Raw genomic sequence first — 13,053 nt, 5'->3', positions numbered from 1 at the left:
ACACACACACACACACACACACACACACACACACACAAAAAGAATTGAACTCTAGCTTTCCTGATTACAATGTCAGCACTGTTAACTACTCTGCCACCTAGCAAAATGAGACCTGCCAGGTTCAAGTCCTGCCTCTGACAATGGCCGTGTGACCCTGAGCAAATCACTTAACCTCTCAGTGCTCTAGGCATCTTCTAAGAAAATGTGAAAAAAAAGCCATAGACAGCATGCCTATTAAATGTGGAGATGCCCCAAGCTGGGAGGAATGACCAGCACAACGGATGACGGTCAAGATCCCAAAAGATCTTGACATGCTAGAAGGTTTGGCAAAACCCAGTGAGATGAAATGTAATAGGGACAAGTGTCAGGTCTTAACACTTGGGTTAAAAAAATAAACTTCTTAAGTTCAAGTTGGGGAGGTATGGCATTAATAGCTCTGCAAACAACCTGGGCAATCTAGTCGGCCACAAGCAAAATAATGAGTCAGACGGTGTGTGCAACAACAACCAAACAAGTTAATATGACCTTAGCCTTTACTGAGAGAGATTGAGGATCTAGGGCTAGGGAGGTGACATTCCCACTGTCCTCAACCATGACCAATTCATATTTGGAGTATTGTGCTTATTTCTGGCTGTTGTTTTAAGAACATTGAAAATTGGCAGTCTTCTATATGAGTGGCTTAGCTTCTAGGAATAGGGAAGTAGGGGCAGCTAGGTGGCACCGTGGATAAAGCACGGGTCCTGGATTCAGGAGGACCTGAGTTCAAATAATCCAGCCTCAGACACTTGACACTTACTAGCTATGTGACCCTGGGCAAGTCACTTAATCCTCATTGCTCCGTAAAATATATATATATATATATATATATATATATATATGGAAGTGATGGTCCCATTGTTCTCTGCCTTCATCAGACCTTGCAAAGAGTATTATGTTAGTGACATGGTTTAAGGCCATCGATAAGCTGGGGGGGGCGGTTTTGGGGATCGGTGTCTAGAAGAGAGAAATCAGGATGATGAAGGGACTGGAGTCCATGCTATACAAGGATCCATTGAACAGTACATGTCTAGGGAAAGAGACTTTTTGGGAAAGGGAAGACTGCTGGTTGGGGGGGGGGGCACCAAAATCGCTGTGTTGAATGATCTAACTCTCATGTAGAGGGATTAGACTTAGTCTGTTTGACCCCAGAAGGGAGAACCAGAAGCAATGGGTAAAGTTGCAAAGAGGCAACTTCTGGCTTGATGAGAGGGCAAACTTTCTAACAATGGGCGCTGTCCAAAAGTAGAATGGGCTCTTCAGAGAAGTGGTGACTTTCCCCTCCTTGAAGGTCCTCAGGTGGGGTGGGGGGTGGGAGGGAACATAGTGGGGATTCCTTTGGTTGAACTAGAGGCCCATTGAGGGCCTTCTAGCTCTCAAATTAGGTGATTCTGGGAAGGAAACCAGGATGACCAAGGGTTATCAGAGGAGTTTCTAATTTGGAATCTGGGACCTTTTTTTAAAACAAATCTTTTCTTTCATGCATTTAAAACCGTTATTCTGAGGAGCCCATAGGCTTCAGCAGACTGCCAAAGAAAATGTTAAGAACCCCTGCTTACTGGGGCAGCTAGGTGGCACAGTGGATAAAGCACTGGCCCTGGATTCAGGAGGACCTGAGTTCAAATCCAGCCTCAGACACTTGACACTTACTAGCTGTGTGACCCTAGGCAAGTCACTTAACCCTCATTGTCCTGCAAAAATAAATAAACAAATAAATAAATAAAAAGAACCCCCGCTTATTAGGCTTGTTCTGTCTGGTCTCTAAGGTGGTCATTGTCTGACCAAATGAGATCAGATGTTCTGGAGATATACAGTGTTGTTTGAGGAGTTGGGTCCTGGGCCCAGAGAGAGCTCGGTCCCATGCCACTTACTAGCTCTCTGGTCCTGAACAATTCCTTTCCCCTCTTTGTTTTGTTTTTTTGTTTTTTGGTGAGGCAATTAGGGTTAAGTGACTTGCCCAGGGTCACACAGCTAGTAAGTGTCAAGTGTCTGAGGCTGGATTTGAACTCAGGTCCTCCTGAATCCAAGGCCAGTGCTTTATCCACTGCGCCACCTAGCTGTCCCTCTTTCCCCTCTTTGAATTGGTTTTGTCCTCTGAAAAGTGATGGGGGTTAGATTAAATGATCTCGAAGATTCCTTCCAGTTCTCATACTCTTAGTTCTACGTATAGTGTTATAAGAAATCTTTCACGGCTGCCTCGTAGAGACAGAGCTGGAACTGGACTGAGGCTTGTCCTTAAATCAGGAAAGCCCCAAGAACCTTCTCCTAGGATGGAGTTAACAAACATTCTGGTGCTCAGCCAGTCAGCGATATGAATGTTTCTTCCTCTGAATTTCTGGGAAGACTGAGAAGAGCAGGCCTGCCACATCATCAGTGTGCCTGCACAAGCCACCACCACTGCTGCTGGGTGTCATTGCTGGCTGACAGCATGCTTGAAGCTTGGGGTGTGGTTAGAGAGGTTGGGCTGTGATCACTGTCAGCACATTCCCCCCGAGAAGAGGGAGGGGGGTGTTGGGCCAGGGAAGGAAACTTTTGAGGTCTCACTCACTCTTTAGGAAGGGGGTGAACTCCATGGTTCCTGGAGGGGCCAGGGAAGGAAGCAACCTTGTCCCCCACAGCCTACAATACTCACAGTAGGGGGTGCTCTCCTCTCCTTTAAAGTTTGAAAGGGATTTAAGTATAGGACAAAAATTATTTCCCCAAAATAACAGCTTAGGAGCCTACAGAACTCACTGCCCTCAGAGACGAGCACAGCCTGCAAAGAGACCTTTAAAAAGCTTTCGGTGTTCCTGGATGGTAGACCCAGAATGGATCTGGTATGGGAGACAAAGATGTTTCCTTCCCCAGACACCAGAGGATGGTGTAAGTGCATATGGAGGGGCCCGGCTTCACTAACAAAACGTTGAGTCCCAGATTTCCCAAGCTGGGTCCGCGCCCACCCGGCTTAGTTCCTCTTGGAGAAGCTCATAGGCAGGGCACCCTCCCCTCCCCCCCCCCCCCGTTTTCTCCTTTAACTTTGGTGACTAATAAAGACAGGATGCGATCAGTGTCAGTGAACTGGGTTTCACATAAATGAAATCACAGTTCTTTCAAAGAAGGGTTTTGGGGGATGTTCCTAACCTGTGAGCTTCAAATATCAAAGCCCCAAACCCTCTCACCCCCTTCCCAAAGGCAACCCCCGTCGTGAGAGCGTGCATTTAAGTTATATCAAAGCCAGATTCTTGAAAGCAACATGATTTAGTAAGAACACTGGCCTAGGAGTCTGGTGCCCCTCCAGTTTTACTATGACAATAAAGGGCATTAAAGTTAACTATGTACCTTCTCTCATTTCAGTCTAAGAACCCTGGGAGAGAGGTAGCTACCACAGATATCATTTCCATTTTAGAGATGAGAAAACATTCAGAGTGGTTAACGGCCATGGTTCCGTGTCAGAGATGGAATTTGAACTCGAGTCCTACCAGACTCCAAGTCCAGTACTCCTTCCACTCACTACATCACTCTTCCTCTCTATATGGCTGGATGACCTGAGACCAGCCCTCTCTGGATCACTGTAAAAAGGGGGGGGGGCGGGGCTGGGCTTTGCTTAGAGGAGTACTAATGTTCTCCTTAATCTGAGCCATGAGATTATAAAATGAGGACAGCAAAACAAAGGGATGCGAGTCACTTAAGGCCCAGGAAGAGTCCAGCCTGTGGACCCCCAACCTCCACCCACCCCTCTAGCCCAACCCCACCAAGACTACATTCTGAAATGTTGTACAACACAGCTTTATTCAAGGGAATGAAGAGTTTTCCAATAAATTATAATAATAAAAAAAGATACCAACAAGATAAAGGGGACCCACTAGCAGCTAAGACCCCTTGGGGAAAAACAAGACAAAAAAAACAAACTATTTGGGAGTAAGAGTCAAAACAATGAAAAAAACAGTGAAAGAAACATCAAAGCCCCAAGGACAGGAACCCTTTACAACAACAACAACAAACAACAACAACAATAATAACAACAACAACAACAGTAAATGCAAAGTTTCTCCCCATCTGCTGGATGTGTAATCCAACAGAGGCAATAATGAGTGAACACACGAGGTACTTAAGAAGTGGAGGCTAGAAGCCTGGAGCAGGCAGGCCAGAGCAGGGAAGCGACTTCTCACCTCTTGCTTCCCCCTCCCCGAAACCCCTACCTACAGATTGTCCAAAACCCTCAGCTCTGCTAATATGTCACGGCCAGAGCTACAGAACAGACTGAGGCAGAGAAACTAACTTGGTACTTTGATCTTCAAACAAAGTAGGCATGGTGGCTACACACTACCCACAAACAACCATTATAGCCACACATCCTTGCTCACCCTTGAGATTCCAGGTTGGTGATATAGCAGAAAGCTTGTATGTGAAAGATCCTTCCCTGCCCTGTTCCACAACCATGCCCTGATTCCTATAACCTCCCCACCTTTCAGGACCATTGGAAATAGGCAAGACCATATCATTTCAGTCTTCTGTTAGCCAACTAAGACAAAAAAATTACCATGGGGCTAGCAGATCTTTCAAACTGTTTGGCACCAATAACCAGATTCTTATTTCCAAAGGGCTGAATCAGGTTGGCTGTTTCTCACTTCAGGTAAACTGACATTTCTTTCATGTCATGAGAATAATTCATAAGAGATTGAAAAGCCATGTGTAGCATGGCTTCCCAAGTCCCTCCGTTAGGTATGCTAAAGGAACAAGTGCCCAAAGCACACACGGAATAAAAGGACTGGATGTATGTCAAGCACCGCTAATTTCATTTTCAAGAAGGCAAGAATGAGTCACTTCCTACTGTGGCTCTCAAGGGGGTGGGGTGGTACAGTTTCCCATCAGGCAATCTGATTAATGGTTGGCAACCAACTTGCTTACTAATAAAGTTTAAGCAAGGGGGAAAAAAAGAGAGAATGGCCTGTTGGTTCATTTTCATGAACAATTCAGAGATGTTAGAGGTGAGGAAATAAGGTGCTTTGTTAGCCCCAATGTCATTTTGGTAAACTGTTGCCTCTTTTGACCTAGTACTTGAAAAGTTGGTTGTGTGCTCCATTGGAAGTTGCCAAAATACTGTCTATCCTAGCCATAGACTTTGGAAAGAGCAGGGGGATTCTGATTGCCCTTTGGTACTGAGGATGAATGCCAAGAGGTTCCCGAGGATTCTGAGGTCATCTCCAGTGATGACAGCTGGAGTTGGCCCCAACACTTTATCTGGTGGTCTAAGTGCTGTTTGGGAATATGAGGTTCTAAGGGTGGAAGCAAATCCCAAGGACACCCAAGCCAAATATTCCTTATAACTTCACACCCTTCCGCCCCTGTCCCAGACAGAAGGACTTGCAAGACAGAGAAACACCTTCACTCTCAAGGTACCCCAGCTAGCATTCATTTTGGTTGTCGGCCTCTGAGGTCGATGGGACATCAAGTTCCTCTTCCAGTAGTCACTAAGGTTTGGTTGCTGGATATGGTTCGAGAGAAGGGGAGATGGCCCTAGCCACTGTAGGCACGTGAACAGACGGAGACACAAATGCCACTGTAATAAAAGTGCACAAATGCTGGCAGTGAGACGAGTAAGTCACCCAAGGAGCCTTACCCAGCCAGACCTTCTCCAAAGTGATACTACTGGTTGAGGGGGAATGGGGATTGGGGGGGGGGGGTGCGGGGTGGGAAAGAGAGTCAAATACAGTTCACATGAATGACTCCAGATACAAATCTCACCTAAAGCAAATAGTGCATATGGACCTAGAATATTCACATCTCAAACCACAAGTCTAGGGTGCTAAGCACAGACAGGACAGTCAGATTTGGGCAACAAACAGATTTGGAGAACACTGGAGTGTTAATACGAATCTCTTTGTACCATGAAGATAAAGCACGTAACTACCAAAATGTGGAGACTTTGGCTTGGCAACATATTGAGTCTGAAATTCTCTAATGTCTAAGGACATGTCATTGGTGTTTTGGTGGGTGGAGGAGCTACTAGAAGACTCCCCTAAGTACTGTAAACTGTAGATTTTCAATAGCTAGCAGCTTTGAAGCTGTGCAACTCCCCTGGTGGCAAAAACTCCTTCAACTAATTCGTAATACTCAAAGCTAGTGATCCTCCGAGCTCAAATCTCAGGAAGGGGGTGGAGGATGCAAGATGAAGAAACTTAGTCTTCATCCCCGCTAAGCAGGAACCCCAGGAGGAACTGGATAGCGTGCTGGCGATCGGTCGCAGTCTGTCTTGACATCAGATTGGGTGAAGGCCGTAGCAGGAGACCAGAAAACAGATTGGCTGGAGGGAGAGAAGAAAGAAAAAGGCAGACCTCGTTAGGCTTCACCTACACAAGTACCCTAGAAGGTAGAATGAGGATGCAGAAGGAAAATGACTCGGGTGCCCCCATCCAATCAAATCAGAGAGCAGCTAGAAAAAAACCACACTGAGTCACAATCACAAAGGAACCTTACCGATCATGTTGACATTGACATTGTTTGTCTTAGAGTGCTTTAAGAGTTCCCGAAGGAAAGAGATCAGGTACCGGAAAACATTTCTGTGGCACCGTGGAAGATGTGAAACCACCTGTTTAAAAGAAAGGCAGAAGAGGGAAGAAGGAAATAAGAGGTGATGATGTCAAAAAGCTGTTTACACCTTGAAATTTACAACACCCTCCACCCTTTCTTTATCTTGGTCATGACTCCTGCCACTTACACCAGACCAACACTTGCCAGGTTATGACACACAAGGTGAGCTGATGTTCCTGTTGGACTCCCATTGGCATGGTAACCAAGCCATAGTCACCACCTTTATTTGTATGCAGCTCAGTGTTAACCTGCTTGTTTCTGCCTTCCCTGTGGAGGTTAGTTACAGCACCAACTAGGCACTAAATGGGTTCTCTCCAGTGTCATTTGGTATGGCTGGTATAAAGTTGCTAGCCTTGGTTCACCCTGGTCTATCTCAGATAAAGATAGGTATTCTCAACTGTTATTCATAAATCCACAACATAATTCTAGAATTATGAACAAACACCAAAGGGAGAACATGGCTCCCAGCCAACCTAAATGGGATCCCAAAGACAAAACTTCACACAGCCAGCACCACTGGCTTCCCCTTGGAATGCAAAGGTGGCTCCACCTCACTGTTTAATGCAAACAAAACTGGGCTAACCATAAAAAGGAAGCAAATAGAAGAGGATACAAGTGAAGTTCTAAGTCTTAAGGGTCCAAAGTCTTGACTTCAATAGCCCACCATGAAAAAACCAGACCTATACCCAAGCCATCTCACAGCTGCTGAGTTGACATCAGGGTGGGCAATTCCAGCCTGATCGTCTCCTCAGATGAACGGAACTGACCTGTCGGGAGAGGCGGGGGTCATGAGAATAGTCGAGGCATCTCTGATATAGCTCATAACAGATGACAGGCTCTGGCAGAGCTTCTAAGAAGATGAGAAGTGCTTCGGCCACGGAGTGATTGCTGCCAGCTGATCAACCATGAGTCAAGGAGCAATCATGCCTATGATTGGCAGCAACAGACCCATGCTAGGTCCTGTGTCCACCTCTTTCCACTCGTGCAGGATCTGCTTTCTTATTCACGTCACACTGTTTCTCACTGGGCCTTCACATTTTATTGCCTCTGAAAACTTGCAGAAAATCAGGGCCCCTTCAGATGCAAGACCTGATCAGAGCTTTACGTAAAGGGGAATTCTACTGGAATTCAGGGTCAGTGGTTTTTAAGGTCTTCGAGATCCCAGTTCCCATCTGGCCAGCCCAACCAATGTTCTTTTCCATTCCCAGCTGGGACAGAGAGAGGCTGCATAGCTTTGTACATAGTGCCAGGCTTAGAGTCAAGAAGACCTGTGTCTGAGAATAGATTCTTATACTAGCTGTGTAACCTGGGCAAATCATTCGTCCTCTCATCTAGGACGCTTATGTGGCTTCTATATGAAGCCACAGATGGCTATCATAACTGGCTTGTGACTTGCATTGGTGGAAGTAAATTCTGCTATGGGAATTCTCTGTGCTGATAAAATCTCAGATTCTTTGTGCATTTGGATCATAATAGTAACGGACCTTATCGAGGCAGCCTTGTACTATGGACAGGGGTTGGACTTGGAGCTAGGATGGATTTAATTCCAATATTTACTAGTCTGATCAGAAATAAGTCCCTGCAACTGAACCTCAGTTTTCTCATCTATATAATGGTAATAACATTTACACTACCTGTTTTTACAAGGTTGGGTGGAAAAGTTCTAGATATTATTAACTGATGGCTAGAGTTATTAACAGCCCAAAGGAGAGCAATGCCAATGCTATGGGTCACATCTTCCATACCTATTACACTTCCCATCCACCAGTTGTTTCATTTCTTTCAGAACCAACCTAGTGGGCTGAGAAATCAGGGGCTCCTCAATGATTGTGAAGAGCCCAAGCCAAGGAAATGTCCAAGAAGGCTTTATTAAAGGTAAGAGATTATTATTTCATCATCATTATTATTATCATTATTTCAGTAAGAGAGGGACAGCTAGGTGGCACAGTGGATAGAGTACTGGCTCTGGAGTCAGGAGGATCTGAGTTCAAATCTCACCTCAGACACTTACTAGCTGTGTGATCCTGGGCAAGTCACTTAACCCCAATTGCCTTAAACATCCAGGGCCATCTCCAGTTGTCTTGATATATGTCTTGCCACTGAACCCAGATGGCTTTGCAGGAAAGAGTGAGCTTGGTGACCTGGCACAGCCCTCCCTCACTTAAATCCAGTTCACTGCAAGTTATGACATCACCCTGATGTCATGGTCCTCTTCAAGAAATGAAGGGCAAACAACAACATTGGTAAGAGAATGAAGACAAAAAGGAAGGCAGGAAAAACCCCGGTGGCGGATTTGTTGAGCTTGCTAAGCCTATGTTGAAAAGGATACGGATTATCTCCGGAATGCTAGTATCCAGACAATCGATGATTTGCTGTAACTCTTCCTGCATGCCAGGAGTCTGGAACAGGTCCTCCTGTTAAAGAAGTCAAGAGTGAGGGGAAATAAACAAAATCTCTGAAATCCTGGGACAGGGATCAGTTAGCCGCTAAAAACAAGAGCAAGGCAAAAGGAGGTTGGTATCTGGATCAGCCACAGAAACGGACAACACCAGGGTAACACACTGAAAAAGCAGAACTGCCTTTTCCTGAAGAATCTTTCAAATCCATGTGATAAAAGTTAGATTTCAACATAAGAAAAGGCATTTTCATTTCAGTCTGCAGAAGATGCTGAGAAAGAATAAAACAAATGAATTTTCCTTAGGGTCAGGTAGACAATTCTGAGCACTCAAGTTGGGGAGAGGGGGTAAGATTTACTGATTTATATTTCGTGATTTAAGATTTATGGATAAACAAAGCCGAATCCTACATTATTCACGTTACTAAAAGGTGGAAAGATAGTTTTACAATGATCTCCCCGCCCCTGATCTGGTTTTGGCTCAAGAAGTAGTATTCTCTGATGGAGATGCTGAAGTTAATCTAAAAGAAACATTAGGTACAAATCTTAAAGTTATCTGACTTCAAAATATGACCCCTATGGGGGTGGCTAGGTGGTGCAGTGAATAAAGTACCGGCCCTGGATTCAGGAGGACCTGAGTTCAAATCCAGCCTTAGACACTTGACACTTACTAGCTGTGTGACCCTGGGCAAGTCACTTAACCCCCATTGCCCTGCAAACAACAACAACAACAAAAAACAACAAACAACAACAACAAAAATGAAACAAAAAATGACCCCTATATAAAAAGTAATGCTCCCCAGGGGCAGCTAGGTGGCGCAGTGGATAAAGCACTGGCCTTGGATTCAGGAGGACCTGAGTTCAAATCCAGTCTCAAGACACTTGACACTAGCTGTGTGACCCTGGGCAAGTCACTTAACCCTCATTGCCCCACAAAACAAAACAAAAAGTAATGCTCCCCAAACCGATTTGGGGGAATATAGAAGAACCTGCAATTTAGAAAACCCAAGTTCAGATCTCTCAGCTCTGTCATTCAACCCACTGTGGGGTTTTAGGTAAATTACCTAGCCCCACTCTGAATCTCAGTCTTAAATGGAAACTGGGAAAAAAAGCAAACACTTTCCTACCTCACAGTCATTTCGTAAGGCCCCAAATGAAATCATGTCTATAAGACATTTTGAAAAATGAAAACCATCCAACTTCCCACAGCACTCACCAACCTCCAAAGATTCCGGAACACCTCCTTCCCACTTACCTGTTGACAACCATTCTTATACAAGTGATCCACTAAAAGCCAGATTTCTTTGGGAACCTGAAGGGGTCTCTCGCTGACATTTCCCTCCGTAGGAGCCAGTGGTAGAAGAGGGCTGTCCTAAATATCAAGATGAAAAAGGGATGAAAGTCAACAGTTAACAATAAAAGAGGCTTCTTTCTAGGGCTGTTTGCTTTAATCAATCCCCTATGTCTGAGAGTACCAATATGGCTTCCCTTTCGTCTTTGACAATTCTCATTCAGCCCTCACCACAGATGCATCTGAATGGAAGCACACATGACTAAATACCTCAGTCAGCCCCTCTTTCCCCCTTAAAAAAAAAATCTCTTGCATGTGTCTTTGGCACTGTCACGCTAGAGTTTCTAATGTTTTGAAGCCCTTCTTTAGGTACCATGGAGGAAATTACTTTGTAGCTATGCCTCTGGGAGACCCATCCCATTTAAGTTATAAGCCATTTTGGAGTGATGATACTGAGAACCAGGGCCCTACAGCTAGATCACAACATGGACTATATATAGACCAGTGGGAGTCTAATAGGAAATTAGGTGATGTCAATACTGCAAGAGCCTATATACTCCCAACATTGATGAATGTAAGCTCTGTCCACGGAAGGGTCACGAAAACCAGCTCCATTAATTTGGGTACAATTCTTCTGTGATCTTAAGCATGAACAGGTGCGACAGGTATGGTAATGACACTAGACTTCAGTTCACAAACTGAAATGCTCAAGAACCAATTAACTACATAGATTCCCAGAGGGAACCTTCCCACCTTCTGATCTTACATATACAGTGAATGCTTTAGGCCAGGGGCAGAGGTGGAGTCCAGACCTAAGGGACTTTTAAAAAAAATTCATCTTTTTGTTACATTTTAAGTTCCCAATTGTCTCCCTCCGTCTCTCCCTCCCCACCCCACACGAGAGAAGGCCACCATCTGACATAGTATGTAACATCATACCCTTCTATTTATTAGTTCTCTCCCTGGAGATAGATAGCATCTTCCCTCCTAGGTCCTTTGTAATTGATTTGATTATTTATAACACTCAGAATAGCTTAGTTGTTCAGTTATTCTTTGAACAATATTGCTGTTACTGTACACAATGTTCTCTTGGTTCAGACCTAAGGTACTTAATTCTGTAAGCCTGCAGCAGAGCTGAATAAGTCAATGCAGGAGCCAGGAGTACAGGGAAAAGGTTGGGATCTAAAGTCAGAAGCTTCTCCCTGTGGAGTCCTTGATTCTTGCTGTTTGCCTCTCCTTTTTGTAGGGTGCTTTGGGGGATAGGGATCAGGGTGGCCTCTGGGTAATTTAAGATGGGAAAGTGAACAAAAACAGGGGGAGAAATGAAGGTATGACATCATCCAAGGTAGTAATAACAAAATCTGAAGTTGAAAATTGCTGGAGAATTTTTAAAAATGTTTTTTAAACTAATTTTGTAGACCTGGAGAAATTCTCAGTGAAGATGACTGTTAGGGTCATACGTTTAGAGTTTTATGTGACCTTAGTGGTCATTTAATTTGATTCCTTCATTTTACAGCTGAGGATAAGCCCTAGAGAAGTTAAGTGATTTGCTTAAGCAAGTTAAGTCTGACTATAAATATAGTACTCTCTCAACCAGAGGCAGCTAGGTGACTCAGGAGAGAGAGCACTGGGCCAAGAGTCAGAAAACCTGAGTTCTGATCTAGCCTCAGGCACTTACTAGTTGTGTGACCCTGGGCAAGTCACCTAACCTTTGTTTATTTTGGAGACAGCTAGGTGGCTCATTGGATAGAGAACTGGATCTGAAGTCAGGAAGGCCTGAATTTAAATCCAGCTTCAGAAACTTACTATATGACCCTGGGCAAGTCACTTCACTTCTACCATAATCCACTGGAGAAGGAAATAGTAAATCACTCCAGTATCTTTGCTGAGAAAACCCCATGGACAGTATTGGTATGCTTTGGTCCAAGGGGTCATAAAGAGTCAGACACAACTGAACAACAACTCTTTCCACTGTATAATGTGAGAAGGAATTAGGCAACTGCCTGTATTTCCTTTTCTTCTCTAAAATGGAATACAGCTCATTGATTCTAATGCACTTCTTTCTGATAAACAATGGGAGTTGCAAGGTATATTATTGATATTAAAGCATTACTACCAATGTACAAGATGAAGAACTTTACAGGAGAGGGCCAGGGAATGGTGTTCTCTCAATTCCCAGCCATTTTAAAGGTTAGTAAAGTGGCAGACAGTGGGTTATCTATTCTAAGCTACTTCCATTTTTAAACTCACACATCACATTCCAAAAAGATACAAGTGAGTATTTGTGTCTTTGAAGTATAGGGAAAGACATAGGTGGGCATATTTACTTCTTTTAAAATTTAATATCTTTATATCAGTATATCTGAATTATATATATACACACAGAATTGTCCTATTTGTGTCCATATGATGCAGTAAAATGTTTTATTGATATTTTAAACATCTATTCCTAACCTCTCCTTACCCCAGTAGAAGCTCTCCTTGTAATAAATATGTACGCATATATACTAGGGCAGCTAGGTGGCATAGTGGATAGAGCACCAGGCTTGGAGTCAGGAAGACTCATCTTCCTGAGTTCAAATCGGATCCCAGACACTTACTAGCTATGTGACCCTGGGCAAGTCACTTAACCCTGTTTGCCTCAGTCTCCTCATCTGTGTAAAATGAGCTGGAAAGGGAAATGGCAAACCATTCAAGTATCTTTGCCAAGAAAAACCCCAATGCGGTCATGCAGAGTTGAACACGACTGAAAAACAACTGA

At 44.2% G+C, this 13,053-nt stretch overlaps 1 protein-coding gene across 3 annotated transcripts in view; it reads right to left on the bottom strand.

Annotated features, from left to right (window-relative positions):
• Positions 1-3,795: 3,795 nt before the first annotated feature.
• The window catches only part of OCRL (OCRL inositol polyphosphate-5-phosphatase), a 54,728-nt gene continuing 45,470 nt past the window's right edge, over positions 3,796-13,053 (bottom strand). For all 3 annotated transcript variants that reach the window (XM_043974290.1, XM_043974291.1, XM_043974292.1), the window contains exons 20-24: positions 10,257-10,373; positions 8,936-9,020; positions 7,374-7,501; positions 6,493-6,604; positions 3,796-6,319 (exon numbers count right to left, since the gene is read on the bottom strand). In XM_043974290.1, the coding sequence (XP_043830225.1) occupies positions 6,195-6,319; positions 6,493-6,604; positions 7,374-7,501; positions 8,936-9,020; positions 10,257-10,373 (567 nt within the window). In that variant the 3' untranslated portion in view covers positions 3,796-6,194. The remainder of the gene's footprint in view (positions 6,320-6,492; positions 6,605-7,373; positions 7,502-8,935; positions 9,021-10,256; positions 10,374-13,053) is intronic.

The sequence above is a fragment of the Dromiciops gliroides genome, chromosome X (assembly GCF_019393635.1).
Source record: "Dromiciops gliroides isolate mDroGli1 chromosome X, mDroGli1.pri, whole genome shotgun sequence".
NCBI classification, from domain to species: Eukaryota; Metazoa; Chordata; class Mammalia; order Microbiotheria; family Microbiotheriidae; genus Dromiciops; species Dromiciops gliroides.
This window is presented reverse-complemented; position numbering and strand designations above follow the sequence as displayed.